Source organism: Fringilla coelebs (assembly GCF_963513975.1).
Source record: "Fringilla coelebs genome assembly, chromosome: 13".
NCBI lineage: Eukaryota > Metazoa > Chordata > Aves > Passeriformes > Fringillidae > Fringilla > Fringilla coelebs.
In genome coordinates this window covers 10,817,021-10,838,978 of record NC_140039.1, presented here as the reverse complement: position 1 = coordinate 10,838,978, position 21,958 = coordinate 10,817,021, and the positions used below count along the sequence as shown (strand labels likewise).

Below are 21,958 nucleotides of genomic sequence, written 5' to 3'. Positions count from 1 at the left end.
ACCACCACGGAGCTGGGCCCGGCGCGGCCTCGGCGCCCCGACGTGGCGGGCGGGCCCCGCGGTCACGTGGGCGGCGCGCGGTGACGCCGGGCCCCGTGAGCGGAAGTTGTCGGGGAGGCGGAAGCGAGCGCGGGAGGCGGCGGGGCCCATTAAAGCCGACGAGGCGGGCGGGGGGCGCAGCGATCGGGGTCGGGCCGCGGCGGCAGCACCAGGTGAGCCCGGCGGCAGCACCAGGTGAGCCCGGCGGCGCCGCGCGCCGCCTGCGGGGATGGGAGGGCGGCTTCGCCCCGGGCGGGGGGAGCCGCTCGCAGCCCCACCCCGGCACCGGGGGGCCCGCGGTGGAGGCGGCGCCGTCTCGGTGCTCCCGGCCGGCTTTGCACCGGGGCCCGGCTCGTTTGCCCGCCCCGAGGCGGGCTCAGGCGGCCGCGCTGCCGGCGCCGAGCTCCCTGGAGCCGGGCCCGGCGCTGGCTCGGGACAATACGGGAGGGTCTCCCCAGGCCGGGGCTCCTCCCCGAGGGCCTTTCCCAGGATGCGCGTTTGGCCAGGCCTTTGTGGAGCCTGCTCTGCGGAGCGGCCCGAGCGGTGCCTCCCGGGCAGGGAGCGCTTTGTCTGTGGCCCGTGGAGCTGCTGTAGCTCCCCGCGAAGCCCGAAGAGGCTTCGGGGTGGCCGAAGGAGGGCCGGGGCTGTGGGGGGGCGCTGGGTCGGGACGGTGAAACGCTGCTCGGGGGTCGGTGGGGAGCGCTTGTAACGTGAACCGGCAGCCCCGGGAGCAATTAAACTGACCAAAGAGGCGGCCGAGGAGACTGGCAGTTATTGCGAAAGTAGCTGTCGGTGTGTGTAAAGCCTGAGTCAGTTCTGAGAACTATTAGAGTGCATGTTAGAAGTGCTTTTGTCTGTGAGTGTATAATAAGGTAAATTAAGTGATAGATGCGTTATTAGTTTCCATATATATAGAGACTAATAAATATGGAAATGCCTGATGGTTGTACTTAAGACAATTGCACTCCCTGTAAATAGAGGGCTTATTTTAGTAGCAAAAACGGCTGTCTTCATCTGAAGTAGGATAGGTAACCTTAGCATCAAAATGTGTGTCTCACCTAGCACTCTAGGCCTTTTGTTCTCAAAGCTGAAAGTTTCAGCATTATCTCCTGGAAAACTCCAAATGTTTGCTGATAAGCAGAGCTGTTGTGGTCTGTGTGAGGTTTTTATATGTAAACTGAGAACACATGACAGAATGAAGCCCCCCCTCCCCAGCTGTAAGCAAGCTGTTCATTGTTTGACACTCACCAGCATGCAACCTTCAAAGCTTTCAGTACTTGTCACTGGCTGGCCAGCTCTGTCCTTTGCCTAACCGTCTGTGTATACAACGGGGTATTGGGTTTGGCGAAGAGGAGTTTATATTTTTAGGGGAATGGTATATAAGTAGCTGTGCCACAGTGTTTGCCTGGCTGTGACTTGAAGGCTGTGGTGGTACCCATGGCGTGCGAGTAGTAGCTGTAGCCTGGCTATGGTTCCAGTAGAACCAGGCTGCTGGAGTCAGTGTACCCTGCTCTCTCAGGAGCTGAATTTGAGGTTAAAGTGGGTGGAGTAATTTGAATATTCCTTGTTAAATAATCAAGGCTTCATTGCTGTACTTACTCAGGAAGAACAAGTATACTTTTCTTTCCCCCCTCTCCCTTGTGACTCCCAACAGCTGACTGAACACATGACTTGCCCTCCATGCACTAATGAGTGGACCCACCATGCCTGCCTGGCCTGAGCCCTCAGAATTAAAGCAGCTCTAATACTGTTAACTTTCAAGCACTGCCTTGTTTGTTTGTTTGGGTGTGCATGTTTGTTTGTTTTGGATTTTTTTTCTTCGCTCTTTGTGCTGTTATGTTAATACCCTATGTCTGGTGTAGAAAAGCTGTTATGGGGTTAATCTGACCCCTCAATAAGGAAAACTTCTGAAATCTCATAGAAGTTTCTTGCTCTCCCAGCCTGTAGTGTGAGGTATAACTGATAAGATGGAAGGGAGTAGCCATGTTTAATGTTCTTCTTCCCTGTGGTGTCCTGCAGTGGTCCCTGTCCTCAAACTCCAATACCCTGATAATAGCTCAGCATGGAATCACAGAATATTCCAAGTTGGAAGGGGCACACAAGGATCATAGAAGTTCAATTCGTGGCCCTGTACAGGACACTCCCACATGTGCCTGAGAGTGCTCAAGTGCTCTTGAGCTCTGGCAGGCTTGGGGCCATGGCTCCTTCCCTGGGAAGCCTATTCCAGTGCCCAGCCACCCTTTGGGTGAAGAACTTTGTACCCAGCCTAAGCCTGCTTTGACAAAGCTTCACGCTGTTTTCTTGATCCTGTCACTGGTCACCAGAGTAAAGAGATGGGGAACAGGACACCTTGAGTTGTACCTTCAGGATGACAAGTTAAGAATTCAAATAACTGTATTGCAGAGTCTGCACTACAAGCATCCTGGCCCTCCTGTCAAAGCCAGAGAATCCAACTCTTTGAGTAGCACAGGCATGCTAGAACATTGATAAGTTCTCAACTGAAAGTGTAAAATGAACAAGCTCTGCTCTGAAGTGACCTGGGAAAGATACAACTTTGCTTAGTTTGCTAATCAAACTTTGTGAGCAGGAGGGTTGCCAGATTTATTTTCTGCAGTACCTTCTTAAAGCTCATGTTTTAAGATACTTGTGTTGGAAGGTTGTGAGAATTACCTGTTGGAGCAAATCTCTGGCAAAGCTTGTCCTTAAGGAAACATGACAATTACCATCAAACCATCTGTGCAAAACTATAAATAGCTCTGTCTCTAACATGTATGGGATTTTGGTCTGACTTCTGTGTGAAAATGAGACTACTTTATGCAGAACTTAACATTTGGCTGTAAACAAAATTGGCTGTGCTTGGTTAGGGTGTGTTTTTAAATGCTGCATTGTGAGAGAAAGTTTGCAGGTACCTGGCTCGAGAATAAGGGCTATGCAATAGGGCACTTGGATGTTTGCATTCTCTGAAACTGCTGCATGATGTGGACTTACAGGTACTTATTGTTGCATGTCCCTGCCTTCAGAATACAGCAATTTTCTTAGTAACTGAAGTAAATTGAACCTTTGTGAAACAAGTATCGGGCCTTCACCTTGCATGTTGCCAGTGTTTCCTTATGTCTTCTGGGCTTCTCCTTGGCTGTGACCTGACCTGCTCTGAAGTCCCTGTTACTGGGCCCTGGTGGAGCTAAGATTCCTTTGCAGAACTGTAGAATAATTTAAAGATTGTTGCCTCCACAGAAGGGAGTCAAGCTAAGACCTTACCTAAATGCTGAACTTGGTTGGGCACTAGCATGTGCTGCTTGTTTGGCAGCAGTCTTGCATCCTTCAGATGCTGAAGTACTTCATTCTTGCACAGCATTGTCTTGATAATTGCAATTTAATTGCCTCATGAGTTAGAGTTGAGTTGGCCTCCCTCTGCAGCTTCTTAAAATGATCTCTTGTAGTTGCTGTGTAACAGTCTGCCTTCAGATATAGCTGTGACCAGAGATTGTGAGGATAAAAGTGTCTCTCTCTGCAGCATCAATCCAAACACGAGCTGTGCATTTCAAAACTGAATTAAATATAGATAATTAATTGAATGACATTAGTTGATACACCATGCTTATTTGTGCAGTGAGGAGCTCGATTAAAGGTCCCATTTCTCTTTAAATGCACCTTGAATAAAGCTTGCAAATGAGTGTCCAAGGTCAGGAGCTGCCCACGTGCTGCTCAGAAATAGCAGGCATTGAAGGGATATCCCTATGTCACTTGGTTCCCCTCTGGCTCCTGGTGTGCTTGTTGCTTTTGCTCTCTGTTGGTAGGGATGGCTAGGGATGCAGCTCTGGAGCCCAGCGTGCTGCTGCATTTTGTGCTGGCGGAGATCTGCCCTGGTGATGTCATCGCTGCTGTGAGCGCTGCTCCTGCTCCTCCTCTCCGGTGCCAGCAACCAGCGCTCTGTCTGTGGGGGAAGCTTTGTCAACACTGCTGCTGCTCCCTCATGTCAGTGACCCTGGGAAGGGAAGCAAGCTCATCAAGGCCACTGAAGTGTGTTGATTTCCAGCTTATCTCCAGTAGCCTTGACTTCTCTTGCCAGGAAACCTGTTATTGAGGCCATAGCTGTCTTCATAGGGCAGTGAAGCTTCAGGACAGGGTGCACTGCCTTTGAGATGGGATTGAAGTGTAAACCTGTGGCACAGATTTCTCTCTGTATGATTTAAAGGCACTTGATACAGGGAGTGATTTGCTCTTTCTTCTGCATAACCACTTTAAATGACAATTTAAGGTGACTAATCGTGTCTAACTCTACTTGCATGAGTTTCAAGCAGAAATTGTTAAATGAAATTAAATGTCAATTAAAAAAAACAGTATTTTTCTTGAGTCTGCCTTATATACTGTAACTTTGGTCATTTGAGAGACAAGGTGGACTAATGAAGTGGTGGACAAAAGTGGAGGCCAGTAACTGGAGCTGCCTTCAGAGCCAATCTGCCTGGAGTACCTGGACCTTGGTTACTGGGCTGCCAGTTTATCTAACAAGTCTGTGCTGAGCCCTTGAACTCTTTCCAGCTGGAAGCAGAATCCTCTTCAAAGTAACCTGTCTGGTGCTTGTCTCCCTCAAGTGGGCTGAGTCACTCGGCTCCCAGACATGGATAATGATATCTGGAGTCCAAACTGGCACAGTGGTGACATTGTCTCGAGCATGAGCAGTGAGAGGGTTTTAGCTGAGACATGCCTGGGCCTGAAACCTTTTACCCTGCCTAACTAGATGCCATTTGCCCACAGAGTTCTCTTAACCTCACCATGCAAGTGAGGCTTTTATTGGACCTTTGTGGAGCTTCATCAAGAGATCGGGTGAAGTGGTAAAGTATTGATGCAGGATCTGTGCAAGAGGTATGAGGGTATGAAGAGTGAGTGTGAAACTGAGTATCCACAGTACAAATTCTGTGTTAGTCACTGACTCAGCTGTCATGGCAAGCTACTTGTTGCACTCCCATCCCAGTACTGAAATACTTGTCCTTCCTGCTCTGCAAACCACATTAGCATGGTATTGAGTGTGTGTAGGATCAAGAGTTCTGCTCACAGATCAAGGTGTAGTTCTTAGATTACAACCTGTCCCTAGAGAAAGCTTCCTCTCTAGAAGACTCATTACTGACAACAGGACCTCCTGGAAGGAGGAGTAATGCTTTTGCCATTAGTGTTGATCTGGTGCTTCCCTACATCTGCTAGTAGGATCTCCCATCAGTATTTGTCCTTTCTCCCCTATCAAGCTTCTTATGCTGTAGGAAACACAATATTCACTCTCAGATCTGAGTATCAGGTGTAAGTTGCAGCCTCTGGCAGACCTCCTAAGGGCTGTCATTTGACTTGGTCAAAGTCTCCCTTCAGTCTCTTGTTTCCTGCCCAGCCTCTAGGAACTCTGGCAGCCGGGAGTGGATAAACAAGGCTTGTTTACCACTCACAAGGTCTAAGATCTGTGTTTTGCTTACCACTGCAAAAATTATCTATTTCTGAAACTGAAAGCATCACAGGAATCTGTGAACACTTAAACTGTAGTCAAAACTAGAAATTAATCTGAGGACTTAAAAATACTGTCAGATATGGTAAAAATCTCACAACTGTTTGTTAGTGGCCTGGCTAACTTAGAATATTTTGAATTGGACAGCCTTATCATCTGGACACAGATTAAGACCCAGCTGCCTCCGACAGTGTGTTTGTTTTATGGAAAGCAACAAGGGAGGTGTCACTCAGGGGTAGGGCATGATGCGAGAATTGTGCCGGGCCCTTGATATTCATGTCAGGGTTACTAAAGGTGTCGGGTGGCTCCACTAGCTGGGTGCTGTGTGCCCAAAGGCCAGCTGACACCACTGTATAAACTGGGCTGTGTGAGCACTTTAGCTGTGTTCCAGTTAGTCCAAGATTTATTTTACTGATGGGAAAACTGTCCACCAAGGAGGCCGTGGTGGTAGAGGCATCATGGAAGCTGTGCCCATGTAGCTGCAGCACTGTGCGTAGGCAAGGCCCTTAGTCAAGACACATGGCTTGTTGCCTAGTGTCTCCCAGCAGCCAGCTATGTGCTCAACTCTCCTCCCACATCCTGAGATTGTCTCCCCCAGGGCAGAATAGGGGAAGTTAAGCTTGCTCTGATAAAGGGGGAGGGGTGTTAAAGCAAGCATGCCTTTTCTTGTAACAGCTTTATCTTGGGGGAAATCTGCTGGGAACTACCTGAAATCCTGTAGGATTTAATGGGGGAACTGCCTCTTATTGGAAGGTAGGGGCACAGCAAGACTGATTCTTGAATGACATGACATTCTTGACATGGTTTGAGCCTCCAAGAGAAGGTAGAAGATGATATTGGGACAGTTGCTATTGGTCTGTTGGGGTATGTGTGTCCAATCCTGAGAGGATATTTTGTGGTGTAAGGGTCATTTAGCTGCTGGAGGAATCAGTGGAATAAAATTTCATGACTGTAAACATCCAGCTTTCAGTGAAGCTTTGGGGTTTGGCTTTCTTGTTAAGATGCCTTCCTATAAGGAGAAGACTTCCAATTCAGCAGCCCTGGCTTGCTTTCTGGGAATCCAGGTCTTGTTAGTGTGTAGCATTAGCTTCAAAGGGATCTTTGTGGCCTCTTCTCCTACCACAGCTACAGTCTCCCATACCTGCTACCCTCTGTGGAGATGATGGGAATCATCCTCAGGTTCTTGAGGAGCAAAGTGATCCACCCAAGGTGGCTACCCAGCATAGCTGCATCCCTGGGGACATTTTCTTCACTCCCTTCCTTCCATTGCTTTGCCTCAGTGTGATTATCACCTGGAAGGTCCTACGTGTGCTCCTGTGATCTTAGGCTTAGCAGCAGCCTGGGTGGTGTTGTACTGTTCCTGTAGACAGTAAGAAATGTCCTCCAGACCTTTCCCACTGCTCCTAAGCACACTGTTGGTCTGCTTGAACATGGAGAAACATATGCTGGGATGCTGTAAGCAAATGTGTTTTCATGCTTGTTCTGCTCCTACTTGCAAACCATGTAGTCAGATCAGCATGATGCCTCCTCATGAGGAGGTGGCTGTTGTGATGTCTAAACCAGTAGAAATCAGAGATCAGTTTTTGGCATTAGGAGTGGAGTCTAGTCCTGTGTAGTTTGGATTTTTCTAGGGTTAGAGTCACAATTAATTATGGCAGCTTTACAGTCAAAAACTTGTTCAGTTCCACGGCTAGTATTTAAACTTTTTGCAACATAGAACAACTCTCATCCTGTGAATCAGTGAAGCTTGGACTGAAGAGCCTGGCCTTGAGAACTTGGGCTTTGAGCCTTAGTGATCATATGCATCAATGCCTCTCAGGTATGCTGCACTCTCCAAACCTCAGCCCTAAGGGAGCCACAGCTGAGCTGAGACCTCAGGCAGGGCAGACCCCTTCTCATGTGCAAGTCTTGCAATGTCAGTGCAGACATGGCTCTTACCAGTGGCATTGCTTCTGCCTTCCCTGTGTTGTCAGTGCTCTGGGAAGGTGGATGTTGGCATGTCTCCTTCCAGTGAGCTCTGAGTCCTTGCCCGCATAAGGGATGTGTGATAGAGCTCCAGCTGAGGGTTGAGGGATGTCTGAGGCAAGCTAAAACCTTACTACCACTGATAGGAGTGTCTAACCCAGCACTGGCTCTGGAGCATCCTTGATCACACCAGGCATCTGTTATGCTCAAAACTGTTCCAGTTTCTGTTTTCCAGCCAGGTTTTCTGCCTGTTTCTCCAAGCTGCATATAGCCCCATCATTCTCTTCCTTTAGCACTGAACTGTCTTAAGAGCATGTTACCCATGAACAGAACAGAACAGAATATTTGTGTAGGCCTGGTGTCAGCTCCATCTGGGAGCTACTTCAGACCATGTCAGTTGGCTTTCAGTGCTGTGTCACACTGGTTTGGTGCCTGTGTTGAAGCAGACAATGAACAGAGCTTGAAGCCATGTGGCTGAGTTGCTATTGCTGGTTCCTAAACTTCAGTCAGTTCTAGAGCAGCTGCTCCAGCACTGGAGGCTGCAACTCTGCCCTCAAAAGGAGGTGGAAACTTCTGCAGACAGCTGTAAGTCTAAAAAGCTAATTCCTCTGGGATACTGAACCATGTTCTAAGATTCAGTTTTGATCTGAGCCATGTCAGTGTGCTAGCAGGCATCTAAAGCTCCAGGCTGTTCTTCGAAAAGGTGAAGCTTTTGGCATAGGACTCTCAGATGGGGGTGGGATATACTGGACAGTGTATTTACACCTGACAGCTTGCAATATAATGTTTTACACAAGGTATCAAAGATTAAGTTGTAGCTGACGCTTTCAGCTCCATGAACAGAGGTAATTTCTGCCTCACAGGGCTGTCTGGGAAAGGTACCAACTGGACAGAAGCCTGCTCTTGGTGGAGCAGCTCAGCTGCCTGCTGAGCTGCTCCTCTTGAGGAGGGAATGAGGAGCTGTGCTTGAGCTTTTGGCTGGGTACCAGCAGGAGGGAATATATTGGTTAGAACAGCAACATAAATGTGTTGAGAAGAAGGAGGTGGAAATCAGTTTTTAGATGCTACTTTAGAACAGCAGCTAGAGTGTACCCTTCAGTGAAGCTGTCACAAAAATATCTTGCCAGGTGCTTTTGGTGTGGGCTCTACTTGAACTGACTGCTGCTTCATGGTGCATCTGCAAGGCCTGAAAGCACCTCTGATTGTATGGACTGTGGAGCCCATTGCCCTCAGAAACAACCTATTTACAGGGAGCAGTTCCTGCAAGTTGTCGGCCCAAATTACAAGATGTTCCTGATTTCCTTTTTAGACACAGCACGTGTCCCCACTAAATGTGAGGCTTTTCTCGATGGTATTTTCCAGTGAGCTGGGGAAGCTGAACTCCTGATAGTCCTGTCATGGGAGTGGAAGAGGGTACTGTCCTGCCTGTGCAGCCTTTGTCAGCGCGAGACTCAACCTGCTAGTATAACTTCCTATGCCTCTGTAATAGTGCTCACTGTGAGGATGCTGGATACATGTTTCACCCGTAGAGCACCCAGGTTTGGTAAGGAAAATATGCAGGCTCTGTAGCAGTCAAAAACATCAAAGGCAGCCATATTTCTAGTTTCTTCCTTGGAGGCAGCTTGGCATCTCTTGAGCCACGTTGATATGAAATTAATAGCCCCTGCTGATTGTCTTCTGACTGCTGCTGTGCTTTTGCCCTGCTGAAAAGACAGGACTTGTTGTGCCACTCTTGGGAGAATGCAAGTGATGTGTTTAATGTTGGTATCTGTTGGTCTCAGATTTGTGTGGAACTGTTCAGACAGTCACTTGTAGCTCTGTATGGGTTGATACCTTGTTCGCAATGTCTGTCTGACCCAGCCAGTGGGAACCAAGCTGCTGTTAAATTGTAACTGGTAAAGCTTCTTCTGTCCCATCTGGGGCTCTGCTGCAGTTGGAGTTTGAGGCTTCAATACAAAGGGTGTCTGGGCTGCTCGGACACTCTGCAATCAGGAACTGTGACTCTGGTTAACTAATGGCAATATTGGGCTATGCCTTTCCTCAGGATGAAGCCTTGCTTTTTCAGAGTAGCTCAAAAATTGGAGCAAATTCATGTATCTACTCAAAGGTTTAGCTAAAGCATGGCAAGGTGCACTGTGACCATGGGGGAAGTGGTATGTGCCAGGGCTGTTTGATGTGCTTGGGCCTCTAAAAACAGGATAAATATTCAGTGACCGTCTCATTTCAGTGGCTGAAGATATAAGCAGACATAAGCCCTTGAGATGCCAAATGTGCTAGGGAACTTGATACTTTTGAGAGGGAACTGGTTCAGTCTGACTGAGCTGGTCCTGAATAATATTTCTAGCTTCAGTTTCCTTGAAGAAATGCTGAACCCAGTGAGGGAGGAAATAAAAATAGCTCTCTGTAGTACAGACATCCATGCAAGAGAACAGTGAGTAGAGGTGCTGTTTCTGTGTCAGAAGTGCAGTTGGCTGCATTTTGGGACACCCTTCCCACATTTCAGGACAGAAGGTTCTTCCAGAGCACAAGGGTAGCTCTTGTTTGGTCACTATGGTGAGCATGCTGCCGTCTGTGGTGGCCCCTAATGGACACCTGATCTGTCCACATCAGCTTGTTCATGGTTGGGTGTTTTTGCTAAAGATCCTGTGGTATAGTGGGAAAGTGGAAGCTCTGCTTATCAGCCATGGCACCCAGAACGGTGATTCAGGTTCAAATACACCTTTTTGTGGGATACCTGCTTACTCTTGTGCTGCCTGCTGTGACAGGGAACAAAACTAGGCATCCATAACTCTGAGCTGTGCTCAATGCCTGCTGCCCTACCACTTTGTGCCTGGTTGGTGTGGTGTTAAATATTCCTGGCAGAGGACATAAGGATGAGATGTGCTGTCCAGCATCCTCACTTCAGCGCTGAGCTGATTGCTGAGAAGGTGCAGGTGGCAGGCTGATAGCTGTAGTAACAGGGAGCTCCTGGTCAAACATTCCAGCCTCTATAGACATGTTAGGATTGTGTTTCCAACTGTTCAGTAGAGAAGTTGAAACAGTAAAGACTGCTCAGCAGCTTCAAAACTGGTATGGGTATGCTGCTGCTGCTTAGGGAGCCTTGTCTTCCAAGGAGGTGAGATTCCCCTAGGGCTGGATGCTTTCACACTGAAACTGTCCATGAGCCATTTAGAATATTCCTTTTGCAAGGCCTGCTTCTGCGGTCTGGTGAGCCATCAATGCAAACTGCTACTGTTCCTGCTTGTACCAACCCAATTAATATTAAAATGCCTACATTGTGACTTGACACGTGAACATCTCTAAGGAATTTGTAACCCTCCATTTCTGCTTTGAGTTAAAGCAGCTCTCTTAATATAGCAAGGGAAAGGACAGTTGTAATGTGCTCTGAAGCAACAAGGGAAACCTAATTAGACTTGGCATAGGCTTTATTTGCTCTTGCATCTGAGCTGTAGTGCTATGAAGCTTCATTGGATGGGTTTTGACTATTCCTTTCAGATTAGCTAAACCAGTGATGCTTGCAGTGTTAGCAGTTTTCCCTTGCTACTCTTGCAGGTGAATGTTAAAGGTAATAACAGTATTTGGGACAGAGTGTGCTATACCAGTTTAATTTCTTGAGGGTCAGCATATCATTAATGGCTTGTTTGCTTAGAGAATAGGCATTAAAAGTGGAGTGGAAGGTTTCCTCTCCTGTATTAGAGACAGCTGTGTCATTTCTTTGGCACTGTTAAGCCAGGAGGAGGAATGATTCTGGTGATCAGCCCTTGGCTGATATGGAGTGTCTGGTGGCTCCTGAGCAGGGCTGGCTGGGTGTGCTGCTCTAGGCTGTGTTCTGAGCAGTCGTGCAGATGACCTCGCTCAAAAAGATTTCATGTAGTGTGAAACAGAGCTGAGTCTTGGATCAAATCTTAACAAACAAGTTTTTCTTTGTGATACCTCTGAAAAAGGAAGTGTTTGCTCAGAAGTGCTCCTGGGACTGGGCAGAAGCCCCATGTGAGCTCTCACACTGCCACCTGAAGGCTGTGTGCCTCAACAGGGTGCTGCTCTGGAGCAGTAGTGTCAAATACCATAAGGCAAGACAAGCTGCATTCTACGGTGCAAAATAGTCTTAGTGCTGAGTCAGTGGGACCCCACTCTATTCAGCTCAACCATTTCCTACAGGACCTGAAGATGTGTTTCCTTGTTGTACTGGGCAAGGAATAACTCTGAAGTGTAGGTCTGTTTATACCTGCAATAGAAGATTATTAAAGGGGGTTTGGCCCATCAACTGGCTGGGCTTCAAGGCAGCATCAGTCAAGCCTGATAGAACAAGGGTGTGACACTGAGCAGTGTCTACTGCTGGTCCCTGGCAGGGCTGCAGTTCCTCACTGTGCCATGGCCCACACCAAACACAAAGCTGCAGCAGCTCTTCCTGTGCTATGGCTCACATCCGTTGCATCACCTGGGATGGAAGCTGAGTGTCTCACCTGCCTGGTGTTGATGGGGCAGTGACAGTCCTTCACACTGCTGGGTAGCCTGTCAGCTATGACAAGAAGGCAGTGTCAGCTCTGACTCAGCCTGACTTCCTATGTCTGCAGGTGGCTGCTCAGCTGAGTTACTTCTAAGGTAATGAATCTTGACAGAGCAGTTTTCCCTCCCCTCATAGTGGAACTTCGGGCTATGTTGAACTTGGGAGATAAGCATGCAGTGTGATTTAGCGTTGCAATTTAGGGCTCTGCAAATCCCTCCCTAAGCACGAGAACTAATGCCAGCTTGTCCAAAGCTGCTTCGAATACCAGGAGGCAGTGAGCTGCAGCAGCAAGTGATATTGGAAACACTCTGAGGAAAATAGAAGCAGTTCCCAGAAGCATGCTGGGTTCTGGCACAGCCACTTCTGGGCGAGTTGTTTTCCTCTGTCCTGAGGAAATCAGGTGACTTGCACTGGACCTGAACCTATGCAGATGTTTTTCATGACAGTTCAGTGTACACAGCTGTCTTAAGGCTATTTTAAAGCTCTGTTCACTTGCTTTTTGCTCCATCTGGGCTGCTTATGCTGCACAAGTCTCTGGCTTGGCTGGCCAAAGTGTCACTTGTTATATGCTTTGTGAATGCAGGAGGTGCAGGCTTGAAGGGGCTTCTGTGGTCTGTTCTACCCATGGCTGTAGGGGAGACAAGCTATGGTGTGTGCATCTTGGCAAGAGCAGCAGCAGAGCTCAATGTTGGTGCTGTTGACAACTTTCAGTTGAGTGTATCTCAAGGATCTCATGAGGTTATACAGGAAAAAAACCCAGAAGGGCCAAAGCCCAACTAGAACTTAATCTGACTACTGCTGTAAAAGATAATAAAATGTGTAAAAAGTGTTTTTATACATTAGCAACAAAAGAGAGCTAAGAGAAACCCCGTCCTTTATCAGATGTGGAGGGAAACATAGTGATAAAGGATGAGGAAGAGGCCTGCTACATGACTTAGACACACACTCAAGACTCAGTGGCTTTGTGGGTGGGTACTGAGGGAACTGGTGGAAGTGCTCCCTTGAGCCCCTTTCAATCCAGCAGTTGTGGCTCCCTGGGAAGGTCCCAGTGGACTGGAAGTTAGCAAATGCAGTGCCTATCTACAAGAAGGGTCAGAAGGAGGATCTGTGTAAGGCCTCTTAGTCTGATCCTAGTGCCAGTGAAGGTTATGGAGCAGATACCTTGAATGCCACCAGGCAACATGTACAGGACACCAGGGATCAGACCCAGTGAGCATGGGTTTAGGAAAGGCAGGTCCTGCTTGCCCAACCTTGTCTCCTATGGCAAAGTACCCTGCTTAGTGTATCAGTGACAGGTTGTGATGTGGTCTGTCTGGATTTTAGTACAGCCATTTGCACTGTTTCCCACAGCATTCTCCTGAAGAAGCAAGCTGCTCATGGCTTGGACAAGGGCACTGTTTGCTGGGTGAAAAACTGGCTGGATGACTGAGCGCAGAGAGTGGTGGGGAATGGAGTTACATCCAGCTGGCAGCTGGTCACCAGTGCTGTTCCTCTGGGATCAGTGCTAGGGCCAGTCTTGTTTAATGTCTTTATCAATGCTCTGGGCGAGGGGATGGAGGGCACCCTCAGTACATTTGCAGATGACTCCAAGTTAGGTGGGAGTGTTGATCTGCTGGAGGGTAGCAGGGCTCTGCAGAGGGATCTGGACAGGCTGCATCAGCGGGCCAAGGCCAACAAGGTCAAGATGGATCCTGCCTTTGGGTCACAACAACCCCCTGCATCTCCAGGCTGGGGGCAGAGTGGCTGGAAAGCTGCCTGGCAGGAAAAGATCTGGGGATGTTTGTTGACAGAAGGTGAACATGAACCAGGTGAGCCCAGGTGGCCAAGAAGGCCGGTGGCAGCCTGGCTGTATCAGCAATAGTGTGGCCAGCAGGAGCAGGGCAGTGATTGTCCCCCTGCACTGGGCACTGCTGAGGCCACAGCTCCAATCCTGGGTTCAGTTTTGGCCCCTCACTGCACAAAGGCATTGAGGGGCTGGAGTGTGTCCAGAGAAGGGCAAGGGAGCTGGGGAAGGGGCTGGAGCACAAACCTCCTTGGGACTGGCTGGGGGTGTTTAGCCTGGGGAAAAGGAGGCTCAGGGGGGAGCTTATGGATCTGCAGCACCTAAGAGGACGACATAGCCAGACTGGGCTCTTCTCCCAGGTAACAAGTGACAAGATGAGGAAACAGCCCCAGGTTATGCCAGGGAGGTTTAGATTGGGTAGTAAGGAAAATTTCTTCACTAAAAGCACTGTCAAGCACTGGAATGGGCTGCCTAGGTCAGTGGTGGAATCACCGTCCCAGGAGGTGTTTAAAAGCTATGTAGTTGTGGCACTGAGGGACATGAGTTAGTGGTGGTTTGGCAATGCTGGGCTAATGGTTGGACCCATTGGATGATCCTCAAGGCCTTTCCCAACCTAAAACCCTGTGAGGTGGGTGCAGCCCAAAAATGGTGTAGCTGTAGGTGCGTCACTACAGTGGCTGCAGGGGTGCGCCTTCACTTCTGCAGCATCCACTGACAGCAAAGGCTAAAGCTCTTCATGTCTTCTAACTCTCAAAGCTTGAGATGATTAAGATCTTTTGCAAGTGGACTGGATCTAGTGAGAGGCTTTTACAGCTTGAAGCCTCCTGTAGTAGTGGGGTGAAATAGGTGTAGTTATCTAGCACCTTAGGCTGTTGTGTATCCCAGGAAGCACATAAGGATCAAGCTGCTTGAAGACATAAATCTCTGTTGTAGAAGCAAAGGCCTCCTTAGCTGTGAAAATCAGGAATAGCTCCTGAAGAGTAGGAGTTGTGTGCTGTAATTAATGTGGTATAGCAGGATGGGAATCTTAGGGTAAGTAAGTCCATATATAAGGGCTTAATACCTGTTGTCAAAGATCTTTGGAGTCAAGTAGCACAGCTATAGGCATCTTGTGGCTCCTCTTGATGTACTGAACCTGCAGGGCTCCTTCAGGGAAGCCAAGCCATTGTGTTGTGGAGCAGGTCAGTACCAAAACAGGGTCTGTGATCTGATCCAGCCCATAAGAGTGGCTGGCCCACCCCCTCCCCAGAGGTGTGGAGCAGGGCCTCAGGGTAGGAAGGGTGTGCTCAGCCACTGGACAGACCCTGTACTTGCTCTCACCGTGCTGAAGAATATCCAGAAGTGTATTCAGGCCTGCTGCAGCTGATGAACTTGTAGCTGCCTCACTGGTCTGAAGGAGCAGATGAGTGTGGAACTCTGAAGCTCAGCTCTCTCTTTCATTGGATGCACCATTAGTGGCCAGTTTAGAGCCTCCTGCCTATGAAGTTTTTCAGTTGCAGGATGCAACTGAAAAAACAAGTCATCATCTGATGGAGTAGATGACCATCAGTGGTCTGAATGTTGAGGATTGTCACTGTAACCTTATTACACCAAAGCTGAGGTGGCAGTAGTCAGCTTCCTGTGCCCTCAGAGAAGCCACAGTCTGGCAGCAGTTTGCTTTGTAATTCAGCTGCCCTGTGTGGCTGTTGCAGCTGCTTCAACCACAGCATGTCCTTGGGATTTAGTTCTTTCACAAAGCACAGCTGCTGGAGAAAGCTACCATTTCTCCAAGCTCATGATGGAGGAAATGCGGAAATGCTGCTGCTTCTTTTTTTTTTTTTTTTTTTTTCTCCTTATTTTTTGCTGGAAAACTACTGAACAGCACCAAAAAAAAAAAAAAAAAAAAAAAAAAAAAAAAAAAAGCTTGAGTGTGGTATTAGACATATGTCTGCTTACCCCTCACTTTGTGGCATGTGTAAAAATTATTAGTTTGTGTTGGGAGCTGGTATGATTTACTGCACTGCTTCAAGTCAAAGGAGATGGCCTGGGCTAGTATATCTCCCAAATGGCCTGGAAATTGGATCCAGAAGTGTCTTGGTACAGTAAATGACAAGTGCCCAGCACATCTACCTCTTGGTATTAAATTGCCACTACTGGTCTGGCATAGCCCAGCCTGTGCAGTGGGCAGACACCTGGGCAGTGCTGAGTGTAGCCTTGAATTGGAGTCTGGTTTCAGGAGTGCTGGGCCCTGCCTGTCCCTGGCTCCTTGCTGGGAGTCAAGTTTCTCAGACTCCAAACTTGCTGCTTGCTTTCTTGAGGAATGACATACTAATAGTTTGTGATGGGATTGTTCTTCCTTTCTAGTGTGAAAGATGACTTCTAGGAAGAAAGTGTTACTGAAAGTCATCATCCTTGGAGATTCGGGGTAAGTGGAAGAGCCTTTAAGATGCTAATCTGTATCTGGCTTGAGCCGTGCTCTTGACTAGTGGGAGCCTGGATGCACTGTAAGAAATCAGCAGTGCTGGGAGGAGAGATTTTACAGACCATGACAGCTGTGTTACATCCCAGGTCTAAGAACACTTCACTGCCCTCTCTCTTGAATGTGTCCCTGCAGTTCAGTATCTTGAGGTCCTGCCACAATATTAAATGGGGAAAATGTGGTGGGCAGGCCACTGGAGTAGTAGAGTGGAATAACCTTCTGCAAGGAGGACATGTGCTGTTGGAATGAGTGTTTCACTTAAAAAAATAAAATAAAAAATCCCAGAATCACTAGTAAGCATTCTTAGGTGACTTCCTAAACCTCCCTGTCAGAGGCATAGTCTGTACTGAGCATCTGCTTTGCTTCTCTGGGCTAGCTGGAGCACACCCCTTGGAGGGAAAGGCTTTGCTCTGTGCTCTCAGCAGGGAGTCTGCTCTGCTGTCACAGGTTACTTGCTGTGCAGCCTGTAACCTGATTCCCATGACATAAGGTTTATTTATACTGCTGTCCCCAGCAAGCTGTTATTCCGGGAGTGTTTCTCAGCCACACAGAGGGCATGTGAGCCTCTAAGCTTGCTCTCTGGGGAAGATCTCCACCTCTGGGTGCCTAGCAGATGTGTTTGTGAGCTGTTGCCATCTGAGATTGTCTGGTTTTCCGCCTCCTTCTGCAGAGGCTGAAGATTAGTGTCTGTGATGGATTTCCCTGAACCACTTCATCTTCCAAAATTGCCTTCATGGTCATAATGTGATGTCTGTTCCTTACCAAGGATCAGATTAGTGATGGGGAAGTGAGGTTTCTCAGGATGTGATCTTTTGTATCCTTGGGTAGCTAATGCTCTTACTCAGCTGGTGCCTCAGCATCTCTTGATGTGCAAGTCCCTACTAGCAGAGGTGGGTGCTTTTTCCCTGGTTGAAAAGCCAGGAGGTTATGGGCAGTGAAGGGCACTGGAATGTTCTCTTCAGGGTGGTTAACTCAAACATTGTTATAGAAACAGCCTACCAAGTCTTTCTTTTTTGTGTTCCTGTGCAGGGTGGGAAAGACATCACTCATGAACCAGTATGTGAACAAGAAATTCAGTAACCAGTACAAGGCTACGATAGGTGCAGACTTCCTGACAAAAGAGGTGATGGTGGATGACAGGCTAGTGACAATGCAGGTAAGGAGGGACTCTGCTGTCTGCTGCAAGGGGTGCCATCACCCCACTTGCGTGGAAGCATCGGCTCCGGCGTAGCCCAGACTGGTGTAGGGGTCAGTGTACTGGGTGTGAGTCTTGTTTGTACTGAACTTCTGTTAAATATAAATGCTTCTGGGCTTCTCTACAAATTTTTGCATGGGCTGAACAAGGGAATGCAAAGATTAATCTGGGTTCAGGTAACAGTAGTGTTGCTAGGCCCTGTTTAAAAAACTGGATTTGGTACTGTCAGTAAACTGGATCTTTTTAGAAAGATTCACTTCCCTAGTGTTTAAGAACTGGAAAGGACTCCCTAGGTCAACCATTCGTGTCACCCCAAGTCCTATGGGTGTAGTGTTAACCTGCCAGCCTGCTTATGTCTCTGGTATCTGCAGCTTTCATCTCTCCATGGTGAAACTGACTGCAAGGCAGTAAAAGCTGCAGCCATCAGTTTGGACTCTGCTGGTATCCAGGTGCATCCAAGCACTGCAGGCAGGTCACCTGCTGACCCTAATACCCAAGTTCTGCTTGTCCAGGACAAGGATATGTCCCTGGCTGAGGCTGAACACAAAAAGGGTCAACTATCTTTAGAAGGTGTTTCTGGCTCTTGATGCTTAGTGCCTTCAGAAATCCCCAAGCCTGCAGGTGCTGCTATCTGCCTAGCTGGGGACTATATATGCCTGGTGGGGAGTTTTGGAATGAATGCCCTAATTGCAGACTGACTGTGTCAGAGTAGAACTGGCTTATCTGCCCTGTCTTTTGCTCCAGATATGGGATACAGCAGGCCAAGAACGATTTCAGTCTCTGGGAGTTGCCTTCTACAGGGGAGCAGATTGCTGTGTGCTGGTATTTGATGTCACGGCTCCCAACACGTTCAAAACCCTAGACAGCTGGAGGGATGAATTCCTCATTCAGGCCAGTCCAAGAGATCCTGAGAACTTTCCTTTTGTTGTGCTGGGAAACAAGATTGACCTAGAAAACAGACAAGTGAGTACTGGGACTTACTAACCTCCTCTTAAGAAACTGCTGGAGTGGGAGACCTTGTAGAAACACAGGAGGGTTACCTGAGAAACGGGAGTGGGAGGTGCCTGAGAGTGGCTCAGATGTTGTCTGAGCCACCAGAGAAGGGTTTCTCCTGCCTGGAGAGGTCAGGCCCCTGTGCACAGCATGCTCCTGCCCACTGGTGGAAGGATTGCAGCAGCTTCCTGGGGAGGGAGGTGCAAGGAGACGAGCTGCTTCTCCTCCCCCAGATGTGCTGAGCAGCTCCTATGGGAGTAAGCACCAGTGCTCTGTGGTCTCATTGCCCTTGGGCAGGGTCCTCCTTGCCCTGGGGCTGGGTCTGTCAGGTGATGGGAAGTGTTCTGTTTCAAGGCTTGTAGCTTTGATGAGGTCAGAGCTGCTCAGGTTGGATATGAGGGTTCTCTGGCATTGCCCTGAAAATAAAACCCCTCCCTGCATAGCAGAAGGTAGTGATGCTGTTCTCTGTCCACCCAGGTCACCACAAAACGGGCACAAGCCTGGTGCTACAGTAAAAACAACATCCCCTACTTTGAAACCAGTGCCAAGGAGGCCATTAATGTGGAACAAGCTTTCCAGACGATTGCACGAAATGCACTTAAACAGGTAGGGAGGGGGCCAGTGTGCAGCCCTGCCCCAGTGCTGTGGGCAGCCTGGGGCCCACCCCCCAGCTCCTTGCATGCTGGGAGCTGTCTACAGAGCTGTGGCATCAACTCCTCCTTCTCTCCCACTAGGAAACCGAAGTGGAACTTTACAATGAATTCCCCGAACCCATCAAACTAGACAAGACTGACCGAGCGAAGGCTTCTGCGGAGAGCTGCAGCTGCTGAGGGGAGTGGGAGGGGTTGAGCACAGTCCTTCACAAACAAATATCACACTTAGGCCTTCAAACACACAGCCCCTCTTCTGTGTTTAAAATGAAATTACAAAAAAAAAAAAATTGCATCTCCAGCTGCCAAAATCCACCCATCTCTCTCATGAGCATCTGAGTCCTGCACTTCAGAGCTCAGGTCCCCACACCATCCACATCACACTTCATGGTAACAGACCTTTCTCTTAGTTTAAAATGGAAACTGTTAACTATGTTTGGAACTGAATCTAATTCCAGGTGTCCAATGGAGAGAAACTGTTTACAGGTAATCTGTGTAACAAGTTACATACATTTTTAACTGTCTCGTGTTTTCCCCTGTGAAGGCTGCAATTGGAAAGGCTGATTACCCATAGTTCATTGCAAGCTCAGCACTCAGTCAGACTAGGTTGAGTTTTGTATGTATCTCTGTTAATGCTTGTTACTTTTAACTAATCAGATCTTTTTACAGTATCCATGTATTATGTAATGCTTCTTTAGGAAAAATCTTATAGTACATGTTAATATATGCAACCAATTAAAAATGTATAAATTAGTGTAAAATTCCTGAATTACATGTTCAAGTACTGAAACACAGGTTGTGTAGAAAGTGAGGAGGACACTTGTGACCTGCGGCGTGCTAGCAACACAGAGTCCAGATAGAGGCAGTATTCTGTACAGTAGATGAACTATGTAAGCCTTCTTGTTTTGAGGCCAAAAAGGCTTCATCTTCTGGAAAAATCTCTGGCTTCCTTGTATCTAAATTCTCAGATTTGCATAACAGCATTGATATGCACACTGGATTATTGGATTTAAAATTAAATACAGCTATGAAATGACCTCATTTGTTCACCTCCCCTACTGCTTAACTCCTGACATCCTGGAGCGAGCACGAGGAGCCAGAGCCTAGGTGTGCCTGTGGCTCTTTGTGCTGTGGAAGGAGCTCCCACTTGGGGTGTGGTAGCTGTTTCTTGATGAATGACCTGGACTATGAATCTTCCCTTTCTTCTTACTGACTGCTAATCTGGATTTTTGGTATGGAAAAACTTGGCAATCTAGTCCCTTTCCTCTCTTCCTTTCTTCCTGGTATTTGTTCTTGCATTTGTAGCTTGCTTAAATGGAGCCCTTCTACCTGTTTTCCAGAGGTCTACATTCTAGTACGTAGGCTGAGCTCTTATGTAAAGAAACAAACATGATGCCAATAAACTTAACAAGAACAAACCTTCTTGTTTACTCCTGTTTCTGGCTCTTTTTTTCCTCCACTAACATGCTTTCTTTCCTCTGTCTAGTCACCATTCCAGCAAGCCAATGTCTGCTAACTGCAGGACATTTGTACTCCTTCCTTACTATAAAGTGCCTTGCAGCTTGGTTTTTGAGAGAGGGGTGAGCCAGCCCTGCCTGCTTGGCTTGGGCACTGCTAGAGAGTTACCCCTCTGCTTCTCTGGAATCTGCTTGCAGGGGCAGGAATGATGCTGGATCAGATCCCTCAGTGAGCACAGCCCTCTTCTGGGCGTATGTCCTGGACAGTCTGTGTGTTTTGGGACAGGCTGTTAAAGCTCTTGCTGCCCTCCCTTGGAGGGGTTGTGTGAGCAGAGCAGGCTCAGCCCTTCCTGCTCACCAGCAAGGCTGGCCTGGGGTTCCTTGGAGTGAGTTGAGGGCCTTTCTGTGCTCCAGCCTAGTCAAAGTAAAGCCTTTAATTTCTAAATGCTGGCTGTGACCCTCTGCTTGCACTCACCAAGGCTGAGCTGACGACTGTACCCAGAGGAAGATGGAAAACAGAGTTTAGTGAAATGAGGGCAGTTATTTCAAGAGCTTTCTAACAGTTTTTGTGCTCCATATCCTATTTTATAGTGCTGTCCTATCATACTTTTCTCACTTGACTGGGCTTTTGCTGTCCACATCAATTCCAACTGCACTAGCAATGTGTCCTGGTGGGACCACTTTTGTGTCTGCATGCTTTTTGAAAGACTTTTGGACCTTCTGCTCATCTTCATTTAAAGTGTTGCTCTGCACTCGTTTTCTGTGGACACAGCTGGAATGTGGAGAAAGCCAAGTTGGGGGAGGGGGGAACAATATCTCTGAAGTTCTTGGGGAAAGGAGATGGTCTGAACTTTGCAGCCCTCTGCCTGGTCTTGGGTGGTGGAGCTGAGGCTGCAAGGGCTGTGGCTGAGCCCTCAAGCGACCCTGTGTTTAATGTCTTTCCACTCGGATAAACTGGCAATAACCCAGGGCAGAGGGAGAGTGCTCCAAATGAGGTAGGACAGCTGTGGGGCTTGTTGCCACAGGATGTTATGGATGCTTAAGGGGAGGGGAGGATTCCATTTGCCACCTCCATACCAGTGTTTTTACAGGTGGGAATACACACAAGTGTACAAAAACCAGTACAGAAGGCAAGCAGCATGGGAACTGGTGCCCTGCTGTTACGCTCAGGGGCTCAGGGGTGGTGGTGTCACAGATGGGGACTGGTGTTCTGCGTGAATCACTGTCATCACTGTGGTCTGGAGAAGCCAGCTGGACTGACTGTTGTTGCAGGGAACACTCACTCACCTAAAACCACTCCCTGCACCATTGGAGTCTCATGGCTTTTACTTTTCTGATGACCTCTGATGCTGCTGCAGTGACAGTGGGTGCAAGCGTGACTTGTTGCTGGGTGAATCCCAGAGGAAACCCGGCCCTGGTTCAC

The 21,958-nt window shown here is 48.3% G+C and overlaps 1 protein-coding gene across 2 annotated transcripts; it reads left to right on the top strand.

The window, feature by feature from the left end:
- Positions 1–116: 116 nt before the first annotated feature.
- Positions 117–20,115, top strand: RAB7A (RAB7A, member RAS oncogene family). 2 transcript variants are annotated; one of them, XM_084214502.1, is made up of 6 exons: positions 117–212; positions 16,126–16,186; positions 17,270–17,396; positions 18,180–18,398; positions 18,906–19,034; positions 19,163–20,115. In XM_084214502.1, the coding sequence occupies exons 2-6, from the start codon at positions 16,134–16,136 to the stop codon at positions 19,256–19,258; spliced, it is 624 nt and encodes a 207-aa protein (XP_084070628.1). In that variant the 5' UTR covers positions 117–212; positions 16,126–16,133; the 3' UTR covers positions 19,259–20,115. The 2 variants fall into 2 exon arrangements, with proteins under 2 accessions (XP_084070628.1, XP_084070627.1); XM_084214501.1 differs by having other exon boundaries at positions 130–234.
- The last annotated feature ends 1,843 nt before the right edge of the window (positions 20,116–21,958 follow it).

What these genes read in the sequence shown, in the direction of transcription:
- RAB7A (XM_084214502.1), top strand. Translation starts at nt 16,134, where the DNA reads ATGACTTCTAGGAAGAAAGTGTTACTGAAAGTCATCATCCTTGGAGAT. An exon ending in ATCATCCTTGGAGATTCGGG is followed by an intron (nt 16,187 to 17,269) that starts GTAAGTGGAAGA and finishes GTTCCTGTGCAG; the next exon opens with GGTGGGAAAGACATCACTCA. An exon ending in CACGAAATGCACTTAAACAG is followed by an intron (nt 19,035 to 19,162) that starts GTAGGGAGGGGG and finishes CTCTCCCACTAG; the next exon opens with GAAACCGAAGTGGAACTTTA.